Genomic DNA, 15,051 nt, shown 5'->3' with positions numbered 1-15,051 from the left:
CTCGGCCTTCCAAAGTGTTGGAATTACAGGCGTGAGCCACCGCGCCTGGCGGTAAACACCTGTTTTTAATCTCTTAAGTATATGTATACCTCAAAGGAGAATTGCTGGGTCATGTGGTAATGCTATGTTTAACTTTTTTTTTTTTTATTTTTTGAGGTGGAGTCTCGCTCTGTCGCCCAGGCTGGAGTGCAGTGGCGCGATCTCGGCTCACTGCAAGCTCCGCCTCCCGGGTTCACGCCATTCTCCTGCCTCAGCCTCCCCAGTAGCTGGGACTATGGGCGCCGCCACCTCGCCCGGCTAATTTTTTTTTTTTTTTTGTATTTTTAGTAGAGATGGGGTTTCACCGTGTTAGTCAGGGTGGTCTCGATCTCCTGACCTTGTGATCCGCCTGTCTCAGCCTCCCAAAGTGCTGGGATTATAGGCGTGAGCCACCGCGCCCGGCCGGCTATGTTTAACTTTTTGTGGAACCACACGAATTATTTTTAGATCACGGGTTCCACTTCTGTGAAATACGGAGATTTACTCATTTAAAAAATACTAATTGAACACTTTCTACAGGCCAGGCACTGTACCGGACACCTGGGTATCCTTTCTTGGGGTTGGGAGGAGAAAGACAAATATTAAATGATTATACAGATAACTGTCTAATTAAAGTTATGATGATTTCTATAAAGGAGATGTTTAAGGTACCATGAGAATTGAGAGGGGATCTATATCCAAACGAGTGTGGAAACTCAGGAAAGGCTTCCTTGAGTAATACTTGATTGTAACTGAGTGAAGTAATATAGTAATAGCGTCTAATATTTATTGAGTGCTTACTATCTGCCAGGCACTATTCTAGTCTCACAACCGTATTTCTGATATCTATTTTACAGATTAGTAACCTGAGGAATGGAAAGTTCAAAGAATTTACCTTCAATTCATAGCTAGTGAGTGGTGAGGCCAGCATTCAAACCTCGGCTTTCCCATCTTAGAGCTCCATTATAGTATTCTTGTCTTTCCAATGGAGGCAGCCTTATGCAAAACCTCTGATGAAGGGTGGTACTTACAGTTTTGAAGGAAATACAAGAATACGAATGTGATAGAAGTGCACTGAAAGTGGCACAGGACAGGGTGGGATCTTGTGGAAGGAGAGAGGCCTGTGAAACTCAGAAGAGTCAGATGAGGCCAGATTGTCTGGTTCATTTAAAATATTTTAATGGGGTTGAGCTACATGCATATTCTTCCTGTCTTTCTCAGTGGGAATTCTTTTTCTTGTAATACACTCAGGAGTGTTTACCATAGAATTAGTGAAACTTAAGCTTCAGGGTTCCTCACGACGTGGGCTCCTGTGAGTTCTGGAAATTCTTGTGAATTATAGAGTGTTCAGAAGAGGCCAGGATGCAATCAGTGAGCATTTCTGGTTAATTTCCAAGAGCTGTCAGAGGAAGAAGGCTCTTAAAATTATATGAGATTTAGGTGTCACAAAACCTGGATCCATTTCTTAACATTTCTGTCAACAATATCTGTCTCATTTCACATACTGATTTGGGTGGGGTGTCTGAAGGAAGGTGGCTGAGAATTGCTGTCTTTTAAGGCATGATATCAGAGTCAAAAGACCCTGAAATGAGCCTACACTTGGCACTAGTTGGTAAGTCATTAGGCTGTAATAGAACCATGGGGAAAAAAGTCTATGAAAATAAAACTATACAGACTTTGAAATTATTGTTTTGATCAGTACAATTACATTTGTTGATAGCCTGTGTGCATTTCAGTATTTACAGCTTAGGGCATGAACATGTTGTAGCCATTAGCATAAACAGTTTTGGAAACTATGTTTTATAAATGTGGAAAATACTCTTGACTGGAAACTTTCTAATTTATTTTTATTCTTGGTTTCAGGTGCCTGATCACAGATTCAAAAGTTAAAGTATCAGCATTTAATAACAAATAGCTTTGTAGAGGTAAGTGATTTGTTTTCCTTCTTGTAGGAAGGAATTCTGTTTATTAATAGAAATACTATTTTTAAAAAATTATAATTTATTAACGGTAAAAAAACATCTTTACCATATTTTGAAGCATGCCAAAATACCTTTATTCTCAAAAGAGTATGACAGGCCGGGTGCGGTGGCTCACGCCTGTAATCCCAGCACTAAGGGAGGCCGAGGTGGGTGGATCATCTGAGATCAGGAGTTCAAGACCAGCCTGGCCAACATGGTGAAACGCCGTGTCTTCTAAAAATACAAAAATTAGCTGGGCGCAGTGGCACAAGCCTGTAATTCCAGCTACTTGGGAGGTTGAGGCAGGAGAATCGCCTGAACCTCGGAGCCGGAGGTTGCAGTGAGCCGAGATCGCGCCACTGCACTCCAGCCTGGATGTCAGAGCGAGACTCCCTCTTAATAAAAAGCAAAATAAAATAAAAGAGTATGAGAAACCAGTAAGTAGATCTCTCCATATATCTTGACCTTGGATAATAAAATCATTTTTAGTGTATTCTTTCTTTCTTTTTCTTTACCATAGCAGAGAATTGTAGTAGATTACTAATCGTGTCATGTTTAACCATGTTTGAGATTCTAACCCTGCTATTTCTCTGCTCATTTTAGGTTTCATTACCAGTAAATCTTGTTAATAAAGAATGCTATACTTTATTGGACCGTGCCTTTGCCCATTTGTTCTATGACTCCCTTTGTGCTACAGTGGCAGAGTTGAGTAGTTGCTACGGAGGCTGTTCTGGCCTGCAAAACCAAAATTCTTTACCCTCTTGGCTCTTTACAGAGGAGTTGACCAGATCCTGTATGACAACATCCGTGTAACTTGGTCTTCTGATTCTAAAAAGTAATTATTTCTGTTAGAGATTAAACCTGGAAACAGCCTATTTTAGAAATAGAGTATTATTTGAAATGGTCAATGGACTTCGGAATTCTGGTGCAGAGTGTTTTATTTCATAATAAAAATACTATAAAAGTTATATTTCCTTTTGAGGAACTAAAATGCACTTTTGCCTGTGGTTTAGGAACTGGGTTTTTTTCTTTCTTTCTTTCTTACAAGAGCTTTTTATGGGGGAAGTTGTATGTATATCCTGTGCCTATCTTGAACTATTCTGTAGCATCTAAGCACCTTCCTTCATAAAGAGTATATCTGATTTTCTTGTGTCTTTTGAAAATTGTCCTGAAATAGAACCATAAATAAATTAGTGCTTTTTAATGATCACATGCATAATATTTAATTAAAGTTTCAGTGGGATTAAAAGAACATAGAACAAGAGATAATTCATGTATTTTATAAAACCGAGTCTTCAAGGATCAGTCATCTTAATAAAAAAACAAACAACAACAACAAAAAAGTACATCTGAAAGTGTTGCTATAGAAGACCACAGCAAGTTTTCATAAGCTTGTGTCATCATCCCCCATATGCCCCTTGTACCAGAGAAGCAATATAAATAATTGCTTGATGTACTGTTAAATCTTGCATCATGACCTAGTTTAATTTGCTGCCTTTTTTTGAGGCAGGGCCTCATTCTGACACCCAGGCTGGAGTGCAGCAGATGATCACAGCTCTCTGCAGCCTCTACCTTCTGTGCTCAAGTGATCCTCTTGCCTCAGCCTCCTGTGTAGTCGGGACTATAGGCACATACTACCATGACTGGCTAAATTCTTTTTTTTTTTTTAAAGGTAGAGAGAAGGTCTTGCTGTGTTACCCGGGCTGGTCTTGAGTGCTTGACCTCAAACAGTCCTCCCGCCTTGGCCTCCCTAAGTTCTGGGATTATAGGTGTGAGCCACTGTGCCCAACCAGCTGTCATTTTTTATTTTCTAACTTGTATTTCAGTGCAATCAACTGTTAAAGTGGTGTCCTGCCCCAGATTGCCACCATGTTGTTAAAGTCCAATATCCTGATGCTAAACCTGTTCGCTGCAAATGTGGGCGCCAATTTTGGTAAGCAAGTGATTTCCTAAACTGAAATAGTGCACAAAGCGTTTTTATTTCTCCTGTTTATTCTTGGTAGTAAAATAGAAGAAAAAAAATGTTTCCCTTCGGCAGGGAGATGTCTGATACTGGTTTAAAATAGTATATATCTCTGAGAATTATATGAAAAGGTCACGTCTTAAAAAATTTTTCCTCTTTCCTTGATCTAACTTTTTTGAATGTTTTTTTATGGAGAAAATATACAACTCTAATCATATCTTCCTGTATGCTCCACTGTAACTTAAGGGAAGCAAACTTGTAGATTTGGGACTATACGTTTTCCTTTACTCTGCCAAGTTTTAACCTTACTTATGCAAAGGAAATATGCAGGTAAATTTTGCTGATGGTCTCCTTTTTAACTAAGAGTTTTCCTGTGGCCCTTCTTGCCCAGCTTTCTTGGTAACTTGGGCTTTTGGAGTTCTATAGTGTACTCTTCAGCCTCTGAATTCTAGATTTGAACTGCCAGGAAGTTCCCAGTGCCACATATTCGGGGATGTCTTAATCAGTTCAGGCTCCTTTACGGGTGTTCTCGTTTTTTCCAAAGTGGATAGGCTGAAAATTTTTCAAATTTTTGACTTACTTCCTTTTGATGAACAGTTTATCTCTAGGTCATTCATCTCTTCTTGCATTTTCTAAAACATTGAAGAGAAGCTAAGCTGCATCTTCAACACTTTGCTTGGTAATTTCCTCAACCAGATATTCAGTTTCATATCTCTACCTTCCCCAAAACGATTCAGCCAACTTCTTTGCCACTTTATGGCAAGGATGGCCTTTCTTCTAGTTTCTAACAGCATGTTCCTCATTTTCATCTGAGACCTCATCATAATGGCCTTTAACATCCATTATTTCTAACAACATTCTGTTCATGGCCATTTATTTAGGTTTTCTCTATGATTGAGGCATTGCCCACACTCTGTCGTTCTGAATCCTCACCAGAATTACCCTTAACAGTTCAGTTCATTCACAGTGATCTAGGCTTTTTCTAGCTTGCACTTCCAAGCTCTTCCAGCCTCTACTTATTACCTAGTTTCAAATCGGTTTTCACATTTCTGGTTTTGTTACAACAGCCCCCTCACTTCTTGGTACCATTTTCTGTCTTAAAAGTTCAGGCTGTTATAACAAAAGACCATAAACTGGGCGGCTTCTAAACAACATAAATTTATTTCTTATAGTTCTTAAGGGTGAGAAGTCCAAGATCAAGGTGCCAAAAGATTTGTTGTCTGGTGAGGGCCTGCCTTTCTGGTTCGTAGATGGTGCCTACTTGCTGGGTCCTCATATGGTGGAAAGGACAAGGCAGCTCTCTGGGCCCTTTTTTTTTTTTTTTAAAGAATGCCATTCCATTCACCTCCTAAAGGCTCCACATCCTAATGCTGTCACATTGGTTATTAAGTTTTAACATACACATTTTAGTGGGACACTAACATTTATATCCTGCTAGAAGTTTAAGATGCTTTTCTGTTCCTTTGAGGGTCTTGAGGAGTAAGAAGCCCGTCAAGCCAAGGCGCTCTACACCCAGCAAATAGATTTTTTGGTTTGTTTTCTTTTGAGAGAGGGTCTCACTCCATCACCCAGGCTGGAGTACGTGGCACGATCTCGCACTGTAACCTTTCCTTCCCAGGTTCAAGTGATTCTTGTGCCTCCCGAGTAGCTGGGATTACAGGCGTGTGCCACCACGCCTGGCTTCCTTATTTATTTATTTCTTTATTTATGTATTTATTTAATTTATTTTAGGGACAGCATTTCACCATGTTGGCCAGGCTGGTCTTGAACTCCTGGCCTCAAGTGATCCACCTGCCTTAGCCCTCCCTGAGTGCTGGGATTACTGGCAAGAAGCACCATGGCCAACTAGATATTTTTGGGGGATGGGGGGGTAGATATTTTATTGGTATGCCATACCTTTCTTTTTTTCCTCCAAACATCTATAGAATTACACTTAACACATCATTAATAATAAATATTTCCAAAAAGAGCAGGAAAGCTCACAGAAATTGAATATGTGTAAAATATATACTGTTATGATAAGGATTAAATATGCATTGTTATTTTAGAGAAAAGGTGGGTAATACCTACTTTCCAATGTATTTTTAGCATGACACATGTCAAACAAAGTATAGAGAATACAACAGTGAATACCTATGTAGCTACAATCCAGCTAAAGCGAAATTAGTATTTTGTTTTTCTTCATTAAGAGATAAAACATGACACATATATTTGAAGCTCCTTGGTTCCATGTTCCTTCCCATTCCCCATCTTTTCAGAAATAACCATTTATCTTAACCTGATTTAAATCAATAGTAGTTTTTTTCTCTCTTTAGCAAAGGATTTTTTGCCATTCGTAAATTACTTAATTAGCTAATCTGTCGTTTTATTATTTTTTCTTAAGCATTTGTGTTTGTTAATTATCCTTCTTTTACAAATGTATATGTCATGAGCTTAGAAAACAAAAGTGAATTACCGATTAATACATGTTTAGTAAGTAGTTAGTCTTTTTTTTATACCATTTTCCTCTGCAGGGCTGAGGTTCTTTTGTTTAAATAATGCAAAGATGTGACCTATTTGCTTCCCATATATTGTTTACTGTGTATTAGTACTAAATTATATAAGTAACCTACAAAGTCAGCCTTTTATTCTTCATTTAGGGTGTTAAGTAAAAGATTAAAAATACACTGATGAAGCATGGGTTGAAACTTCTCAATATAGTCTGAGGCACCTTAGCAACAATTATTATGAAATTGTCATCAAAGCGTGTCTTCATGCTTATAGTCATTGTTCATTTCATACATATTGAGTACCCACTATGTTTTAGTTCTAATACTAAATTCTAGGTAATTAGCCGTAAAGCAGACAGGGATTCTCTCCTTGTATTTGCCAGTCACTAGAAACTAGTGACTATGGAACTATAAGGCATGAAATGATTGGCTTATTTACTTTACTGTAGGTAGGCCTTAATTCTATTAACCCTTTGTATCACTTAACAGCTTTAACTGTGGAGAAAACTGGCATGATCCTGTTAAATGTAAGGTGAGTTTGTCTGACATTTCCATTTTTGAATAATGTAATGACACACTTCTAAGACTTAGTGACCGAAAATCACAGCTGATGATTTTATCTATCTATTGGTAGGGGTTTTTTTTTTACCCTTTTAATTTCAGATGATTATTGCATGTATTCAGAGGTAATTCCTTAGTATAAGTCAAGTCAGTTCCTGATTATTACTAGGATAACCATGGCTAAGGCACTTCTTTGTCAGGCTTTGTAATTAGGGGAATAAACACCTTGTAGTTGGGCTTCTTTTCAAGCTCTAGGTTCCCCACTCAGCTTCTGCCAAAGAAAGTCCTGCTTTGGTTGATTTTATATATACTGGATATTATAGCTATGGGATTTTCCCCTGGCTTAAGAAGATGTGAGCCTAGTGATAATCTTATTCATTGGCTTTTACTTTTAAGCTTGACTATAGTTAAGTGCTAAAGTAATTTGCTCTTCTTTAAAGTCTTGTTGTATTCTAACAATTGTTGTTTTCAAACAGTGGTTAAAGAAATGGATTAAAAAGTGCGACGATGACAGTGAAACCTCCAGTTGGATTGCAGCCAACACAAAGGTTAGTGTTTTCCTTCAGTAATTCTTGGTAATGAAAATGATAAGGGTTGGTGTTTTGGCATTAGCAAAAGCAATAAAGTGACCTACTTACAGGCTTCGTTTCATTTTTTTCTCCATTTAGTCTTTTTTTTTTTCCCAGAATGCTTGCCTGTTATTTCCTTTTTGTCTTTCAGTTTATTTTAGAGTATTGAGTACTGTACTACAGTATCCACAGTTCTCTGCCTTAGGTTTCTTCTACTGGAAAAAAATTAGTGTTCTATAGAGGAAAAAGCTGATAATTTTTCAAGTGTGGGATTTGTGCTTGGCTGCCGTTTAGTATACGAATGTATTGGCGTTTACTCCGCCTAGCTTAGTTCTATTAGGCTGATATACATTTTTGTTCCTAATTTTTTTTTTGAAGTATATTGCTCTCGATACTAGTTTCAAAATTCAATCTCTTTATGACCACAAGCCACTTTCTTAACCCCAGACAAATGTCTTACAAGCGTTTAAGTCTTGAGTACCCTTCTTCTCAATCACTAATATAATGAGCAAGCATTTGAATGCCAGCCGTGTACCCAGCTAGTCTTTCAATACAAAGTTGTATTATCCATCCTTTATGTAATTCAGTCCTATCCTGTCCACATAGTGAGTGACTTGGGTAATGAATGGTAGGATGGTTCATGGGCTATTCATTTTTAGTATTATTTTGTACATGTAAAGATGATGCTTTAAAGAATGCCGAGTTTTTTGACCCATAGTACATAAAATTATCTTTGAACTGTTCACTCACTCATCACAGGACAATGAGAGTAAGAAGTGCGTAAACAGTGAAGGCCAACACAGGTTATCTGTGTGTGTTTAAGTATACATCTTACATACTTACAGATAAAACATGAATATACATTTCTATCTCCCAGAAAGTAGTGAAACAGTGAATCTTGCCACATAAAACAAATGCCTAATTCTTTAAGGAATATATGGTAGAAATATTTTTTTGTTCCCTCCAGAACCATCACGATAAGCATAACTCACATCAATCAAAGAAAACCTTACTGGAAATATACAGAAAGTGGTTACTTCTTTTGTTAATAAAAAAATTCTTAACCAAGCATTCTTTTTTTGAAAATTGAAGATTTTTCCCACAAGAAATGTTCCCTAAAGTTCCAGAATTCTTTAATATGCTCTGAAAAACTTATATTTAGAATAAGGCAATTATATTTTCATTAAATTATTTAAATGGTCGCATTTTTTCTACATTTAGAGAAATTCCTACTCGTAAGCCCCGAAGATGTTTAAAATAGGGAGTACAGACCTGAATATGTTTGGCTTAGTTTAGATTATAGATTATCAAGGAAGAATGGCAATTTGTAAAGCAAATTTAGCTGCTCAGTATTTTTGAGAGAAAACCGAAGAGTTTTTCTCTTGAGGTTTTAGAAGCTTTAAAGATTATTAGCTCCCTAAACAGATTTGCATATTGTCAGTGATATCCTAACATTTTGAAAGTTTAATACTATTTGGTTAATTATAACCAAGAAATTTGGAATGAAATATTCTATGCCTGAAATTTGCTTGTTTGGAAAAATGTAAAATTTCTTATGTGGGTGATTTCAAACATTTGATTTGAAATATATAATGTAGAAAATGCTATATTGGCCTATTTTAAATTGCTAGCGTTGGTGGACAGCATAGTCAGTTCCACAAAGAAGGCCAAATTGTGCAAATACTGATATAGTGGGTGACGTTCCCTCCTTGGGGGAGTTACAAACCTCAATCACAAATGCAAGAACAAAAAAACCGCAGGCCTACAGAGAGGTAATTTTGGCTTACTAGCAACCAAGAATATGATATGAGGCCAGGTCAGTGGCTCACACCTGTAATCCTAACACTTTGGGAGGCCGAGGTGGGCAGATTGCTTGAGCCTGAGAGATTGAGACCAACCTGGGCAACATGGTGAAACCCCACCTCAACAAAAAATTCAAAAATTAGCCGAGCATGGTGGCATGTGCCTGTAGTCCCATTACTTGGGAGACTGAGGTGGGAGGATGACTTGAGCCCTTGAGGTCAAACCTGCAGTGAGCCGTGATTGTACTGCTGCACTCCAGCCTGGGCAACAGTGAGGCCCTGTCTCAAAAAGAAAAAGAAAATGATTTGGACTTGGAAAAAAATAATCTAACATGATCTCTGTAGCATACTTGTTAAGGAGTACAATGAAAAGAATTTAAAATCTGGGTATTTGGCAGGAGAAACTTGGAAAATCCAGTAGTCACAAAATGAATTTATCAATCAAGGTCTGATTTCCTAGTTACCTGACATTGAAGTCAGATTGCTTGGATTTGGATCCTGACTTTACTTATGTGACCTTGGACTAGCTTCTTTATAATTTCTTTCTCCCTTAGTTTATTAATCTGACAAATGGAAATAGGAATAGCACCACTATAAGAAATTAGTTGATACATATAAAACACAGACAACAGTGCATGGGCTATGGGAGGTACTCCATTATTTCTAGATGACACTAGACAGTATAGTATATTTATATGAATAGAATGCTTTTATCTCCTATAATACTATTATTACTAAATACTTAAAATGTTTCTGTCTCTCAACTCTGCTTAAAAAGAAATCCTAGGAAGGCTGAGGTGGGAAGATCACTTGACTCCAGAAGTTCAGGGCTTTAGTGAGCTATGATTGGGCCTCTGAATAGCCACTGCACTACAACCTGGGCAACGTAGTGAGACTCTAAGTTTAAAAAACCAAGTCCTTAAATTGTACGTCTTAAAAGCCACTGGTAATAATGGTAACAGCTCACTTAAAATAGTGCTTAAGTGTTCAACACTGTTGTAAGTGCTTTATGTGTATTAACCACAATAAATAAGATGTTTAAAAACCAAATCTAGAACTGGCTTTTCTTTAATGTTAGTAATGCAACCTAGTGTAGCATTGACACCAACTTTATAGTTTCTTTTCATAGGAATGTCCCAAATGCCATGTCACAATTGAGAAGGATGGTGGTTGTAATCACGTGGTCTGTCGTAACCAGAATTGTAAAGCAGAGTTTTGCTGGGTGTGTCTTGGCCCATGGGAACCACATGGATCTGCCTGGTAGGTTGGGGAAATTAAGGGAAGAATGTATTCACATAGGTATGTGCCATGTATTATGAATCACATTTTTACCTCATAGATAGCACCATCTAACTTGCAAGCTAAATAAATACATAGTATGTGATTAATGTTATAAGTATATGCAGACACACACACACACAGAAACATACTGCTTTCCTCATTTTATTGATGGCTTACTTGAACTAATATAAGAATCTTGGGCCAGGCGCGGTGGCTCACACCTGTAATTCCAGCACTTTGGGAGGCCAAGGTGGGTGGATCACCTGAGGTCGGGAGTTCGAGACCAGCCTGACCAACATGGAGAAACCCCGTCTCTACTAAAAATACTAAATTAGCCCAGCATGGTGGCATATGCCTGTAATCCCAGCTACTTGGGAGGCTGAGGCAGGAGAATCGCTTGAACTCAGGAGGTGGAGGTTGCGGTGAGCCAAGATCGCCCCATTGCACTCCAGCCTGGGCAACAAAAACGAAACTCTGTCTCAAAAAAAAAGAATCTTACACAGCATATGAGCAGTTTTCTCACTGGTTAAGAGCATAAGCCTCCGTTGGTGACAGGCAAAAGTTTAAGCTCTGAAACTCTGTCATACTCTTAAGTATGTTTCCTATCCTCTGTCAATTCTATTCTTCATCTTCTCGATGAAGAAAATAATGTATATTTCATAAAATGTTTAAGGGATTAAATGTGTTAGTACATTTAAAGTCCTTAGCCAAGTGCATGGTATATAGTAAGCACTCAAGAAATAGCTGCTTCCATAACTGGGGTATAGTAACCACTCCAGGGGAAGTGCAAGTGTTACTCATCTACGCTCTGAGCTGACCTCTCTGGGTATGTTTCCCCGTTCCCACCGTTCTGTATATCATGCAGTTTTAAATGACTCTGAAAAACTATAATAGCAAAGCACATAGCACAGCATCTATTTCCTGGTAGGTTGTCAACTGTTGGTTCTCTGTGGTTTATAAAAGAGCAGATAAGGTGAATAATCCTGGAAAATTAGAAATATTTGGCTTAAGTAACAGATGGCCTAAGAGAAAAGTTTGTCTCTTTCTCAAAAAGTTGAGTTAGGAATTCAGACAAGAGTCAAAGGTTCTAGAAGGATAGTGTTTTCTAATAATGATAGGTGAGTTGATTTGAAATGGACTGCCTCAGGAGGTGGGGAATTTCCTATCACTGGATAAAGAACTAATTTATTATAGAGGATTCAAACACTAGATAGGGTTAGGATAGTTCCTTTCAGCCTGCTAATTCTGTCACAGCAGTAGAAGTCTGGGTGTTTTAACATCTCAGTTTCTCTGTTATAAAAGACAACATTGGTGTTAGATAATCTGTAAATCCAGGTTAAAATTCTGGGATTTTCTTTTTTTCCTTTTCATTGATTTTTTTTTCTTTATGGAATCCTCTTTATTTACTTGAAGGTACAACTGTAACCGCTATAATGAGGATGATGCAAAGGCAGCAAGAGATGCACAGGAGGTAAGTATATGTATTACAGGATAATAGTTGACTAAGACTGCACATTGTATATTCATATTCATTAGAGAATAATTTTTTTTTTTTTTTTGAGACAGTGTCTCGCTCTGTTGCCCAGGCTGGAGCGTAGTGACGCGATCTCAGCTCACTGCAACCTCCGCCTCCTGGGTTCAAGTGATTCTCCTGCCTCAGCCTCCCGAGTAGCTGGGATTACAGGCACGTGCCACCACACCCTGCTAATTTTTGTATTTTTAGTAGTCAGGCTAGTCTCGAACTCCTGACCTCATGATCCACTGGCCTCGGCCTCCCGAAGTGCTGAGATTGCAGACTTGAGCCACCGCGCCCGGCCCAGGGAATAATTGAGTAGAAGTTTTCAATTCTGAAAGACATTCCAGTAAATATTAGATATTCCAGATATTCCAGTAAATATTGGATATCTATTTACATTTAGAAAGGGAATCTTATCCAAAATATTTATTAAGAACATTCTTTCTTAGAGTAATTTTATTTTCTTTTCATTAATGTAGTCACATAGTACATTTTAGCCTTTGGTAGAGTCTTGCTCAAAGATCCCTCCTACCCCAAGAAGAACAGTAGTGAACAACAGCATTTGTTAAATGACCCTGGTGCTATTTATAGGCAATATCTTACTTAAGGTTTTTTTAAACCTTTTTGTTCATCAGGAAGCTCTGATGATTATCGGTGAGCTCATTTGGAATGGGCTCAGGAGCTGAGAAGTTCCCTATAGCTAGATAGGGAAATGAGCCACTATTACAGAAGGAATCCAAACACTAGGTGTGGATTAGATTCTAAAGCACTTTTCACTCCTTTCAGTCTGGTGATTTTATCATAATTATGGAACCCTGGAATTTAATAGTTCCTACATTCACCCATTCCGTATTGAAATTCCCCAGTTGTCCCAGAAATACTCTTTTGAAATGGTTTTCCTAACCAGGATACCATCTAAAACATGGTTTGTTTTTTATTGTTTTACTTGTTAACATATCTTCAAAATGTATTTCTAATAAAAATATCATATATAGAAGTGAATATATAGGTAACCTAGTGTGTCATATTGTTAGAAGTGAAAGTTTTGTCTCTCCCTTTTTAAAAAGACCAGGAAATTCAGCCGGGCTTGGTGGCTCACACCTGTAATCCCCACACTTTGGGAGGCCGAGGCAGGCGGATCACCTGAGGTCAGGAGTTCCAGACCAGCCTGGCCAACATGGTGAAACCCTGTCTCTACTAAAAATACAAAAATTAGCTGGGCATGGTGGCTTGCACTTGTAATCCCAGCTACTCAGGAGGCTGAGGCCAGAATCACTTGAACCCAGGAGGTGGAGGTTGCAGTGAGCCAAGATTTTGCCACTGTACTCCAGAGTGAGACTCTATCTCTAAATAAATAAATAAATAATAAAATGACTGGGAAATTGTATTTTGTAATTATAAATGATGTTTCACAGACCTTCACAATGTTTGGGTCCATTTACAGGGGAAAAAGTCCCTACAAATTCCAATATTGGTTTACATGATATTTATTATGATATTATTTAAGTATATATAAACAAGAACCAGCTATAAACTCTTATGCTCTTGCACAGCTCTACAGCCAAACCAAGAGAGCCACAAAATCAGTGAAACTGAAGTAAATGTTAATTTGGTAGATACTGTTGTTGGGGTTTTAAAAATGTTTTAGTATTGTACTGTTAAATATCATGAGATAACTTGTTCTCCCACCAATTTTCTTTTCTTTGTTAAATGGTGTCCCTTAAGTCATATCCCACTAACTTTCTATATATTTCTATATTTCCAACATTAATTTTTATGATGCACTACTTGATTTGCCCAGAATGTATTATGGATATATGTTCTTATCACCTTTTTTTCCTCCATTAACCTGATAAAGTTATCTAGACAGATATGCTGTTTATCAAGAAAGAAAATATATGTGGGTTATCCTTGACCTCACCTGGTCTTTTTTGGATGCCGGTAGAATCCCTTTCTGAGATCTATAGGGAGGGTGGGTTATGTGCATAGCTTTTGAGCCAGAGTCTAATGTTTAGATTCTAGATACTAAAATGGATTATTTTTCTATTCACATCTGTTGGACTCAACTAAAATCTTCTATAACTGTGGTAGTACAAGAAAAGATTCCTATCACTCCATTGGTTGGTTGGCTGATTGACTAACTGATTGGGAGCCACGCCTCCCTGAAAGGATCACACCATTGCATGCCTATCTGGCCTCCTCATCTTTCCCTACTCCCAGGCTCTGGCCTAGCATTTACTGGGAGTTGTAGTCTGAAAAATTACTAGAAGGTTGACACATATTCAAAAGATCCTCCATGGTACCTTGACTGCCCTGCAAAAGATGTAGCTGTGTTGTAGAAAACTGTTGATTCATTATATTGCACCGCAGTGCTGACAGTGGTGGATATTTGAATCTTCTTGTCCTCTAGACTAGGGTCAGCGAACTTTTTCTGTGAAGAATCAGATGGTATATATTTTTAGCTTTGCATACTACATAATCTCTGTTGTGACTGCTCAACTCTGCCTCTGCCCTTATAATGCTAAAGCAGCCATAGACTTAAATGAATAGGTATAACTGTTCCGAGTACATTTTATTTACTGGCTGGGCTTGATGGCTCAAATCTGTAATCTTAGTGCTTTGGGAGGCAGAGGCCAAGGATCACTTGAGGCCAGGAGTTCAAGACCAGCCTGAACAACATATTGAGACCCCCTCATCTCTACAAAATAAAAAAGAGTTTTTAAATTAGCCATGCATGCTGGTGTGTGCCTCAGCTGTTTGGGAGCTGAGGTGGGAGGATTGCTCGAGCTCAGGAGTTCCAGGCTGCAGTGAGCCATGATCAGGCCACCACTCTTCAGCCTGGATGACAGAGACCCTATCTCAGAACAAAAAACAACAAAGAAAGCGAAATA

The 15,051-nt window shown here is 38.1% G+C and overlaps 1 protein-coding gene across 1 annotated transcript in view; it reads left to right on the top strand.

Moving 5' to 3' along the window:
- Positions 1-13,079, top strand: part of LOC112627507 (E3 ubiquitin-protein ligase ARIH1-like) — a 51,799-nt gene extending 38,720 nt beyond the window's left edge. The window contains 8 exon segments of the mRNA XM_025389821.1: positions 1,882-1,899; positions 1,901-1,943; positions 3,806-3,912; positions 6,921-6,963; positions 7,469-7,540; positions 10,493-10,623; positions 12,058-12,115; positions 13,068-13,079. Of these exon segments, the coding sequence (XP_025245606.1) occupies positions 1,882-1,899; positions 1,901-1,943; positions 3,806-3,912; positions 6,921-6,963; positions 7,469-7,540; positions 10,493-10,623; positions 12,058-12,115; positions 13,068-13,079 (484 nt within the window).
- The last annotated feature ends 1,972 nt before the right edge of the window (positions 13,080-15,051 follow it).

This window comes from Theropithecus gelada, chromosome 7a (assembly GCF_003255815.1).
Source record: "Theropithecus gelada isolate Dixy chromosome 7a, Tgel_1.0, whole genome shotgun sequence".
Lineage (NCBI taxonomy): Eukaryota > Metazoa > Chordata > Mammalia > Primates > Cercopithecidae > Theropithecus > Theropithecus gelada.
Note: the sequence above shows the minus strand (reverse complement) of the source record. Positions and strands in the feature narration are given on the sequence as shown.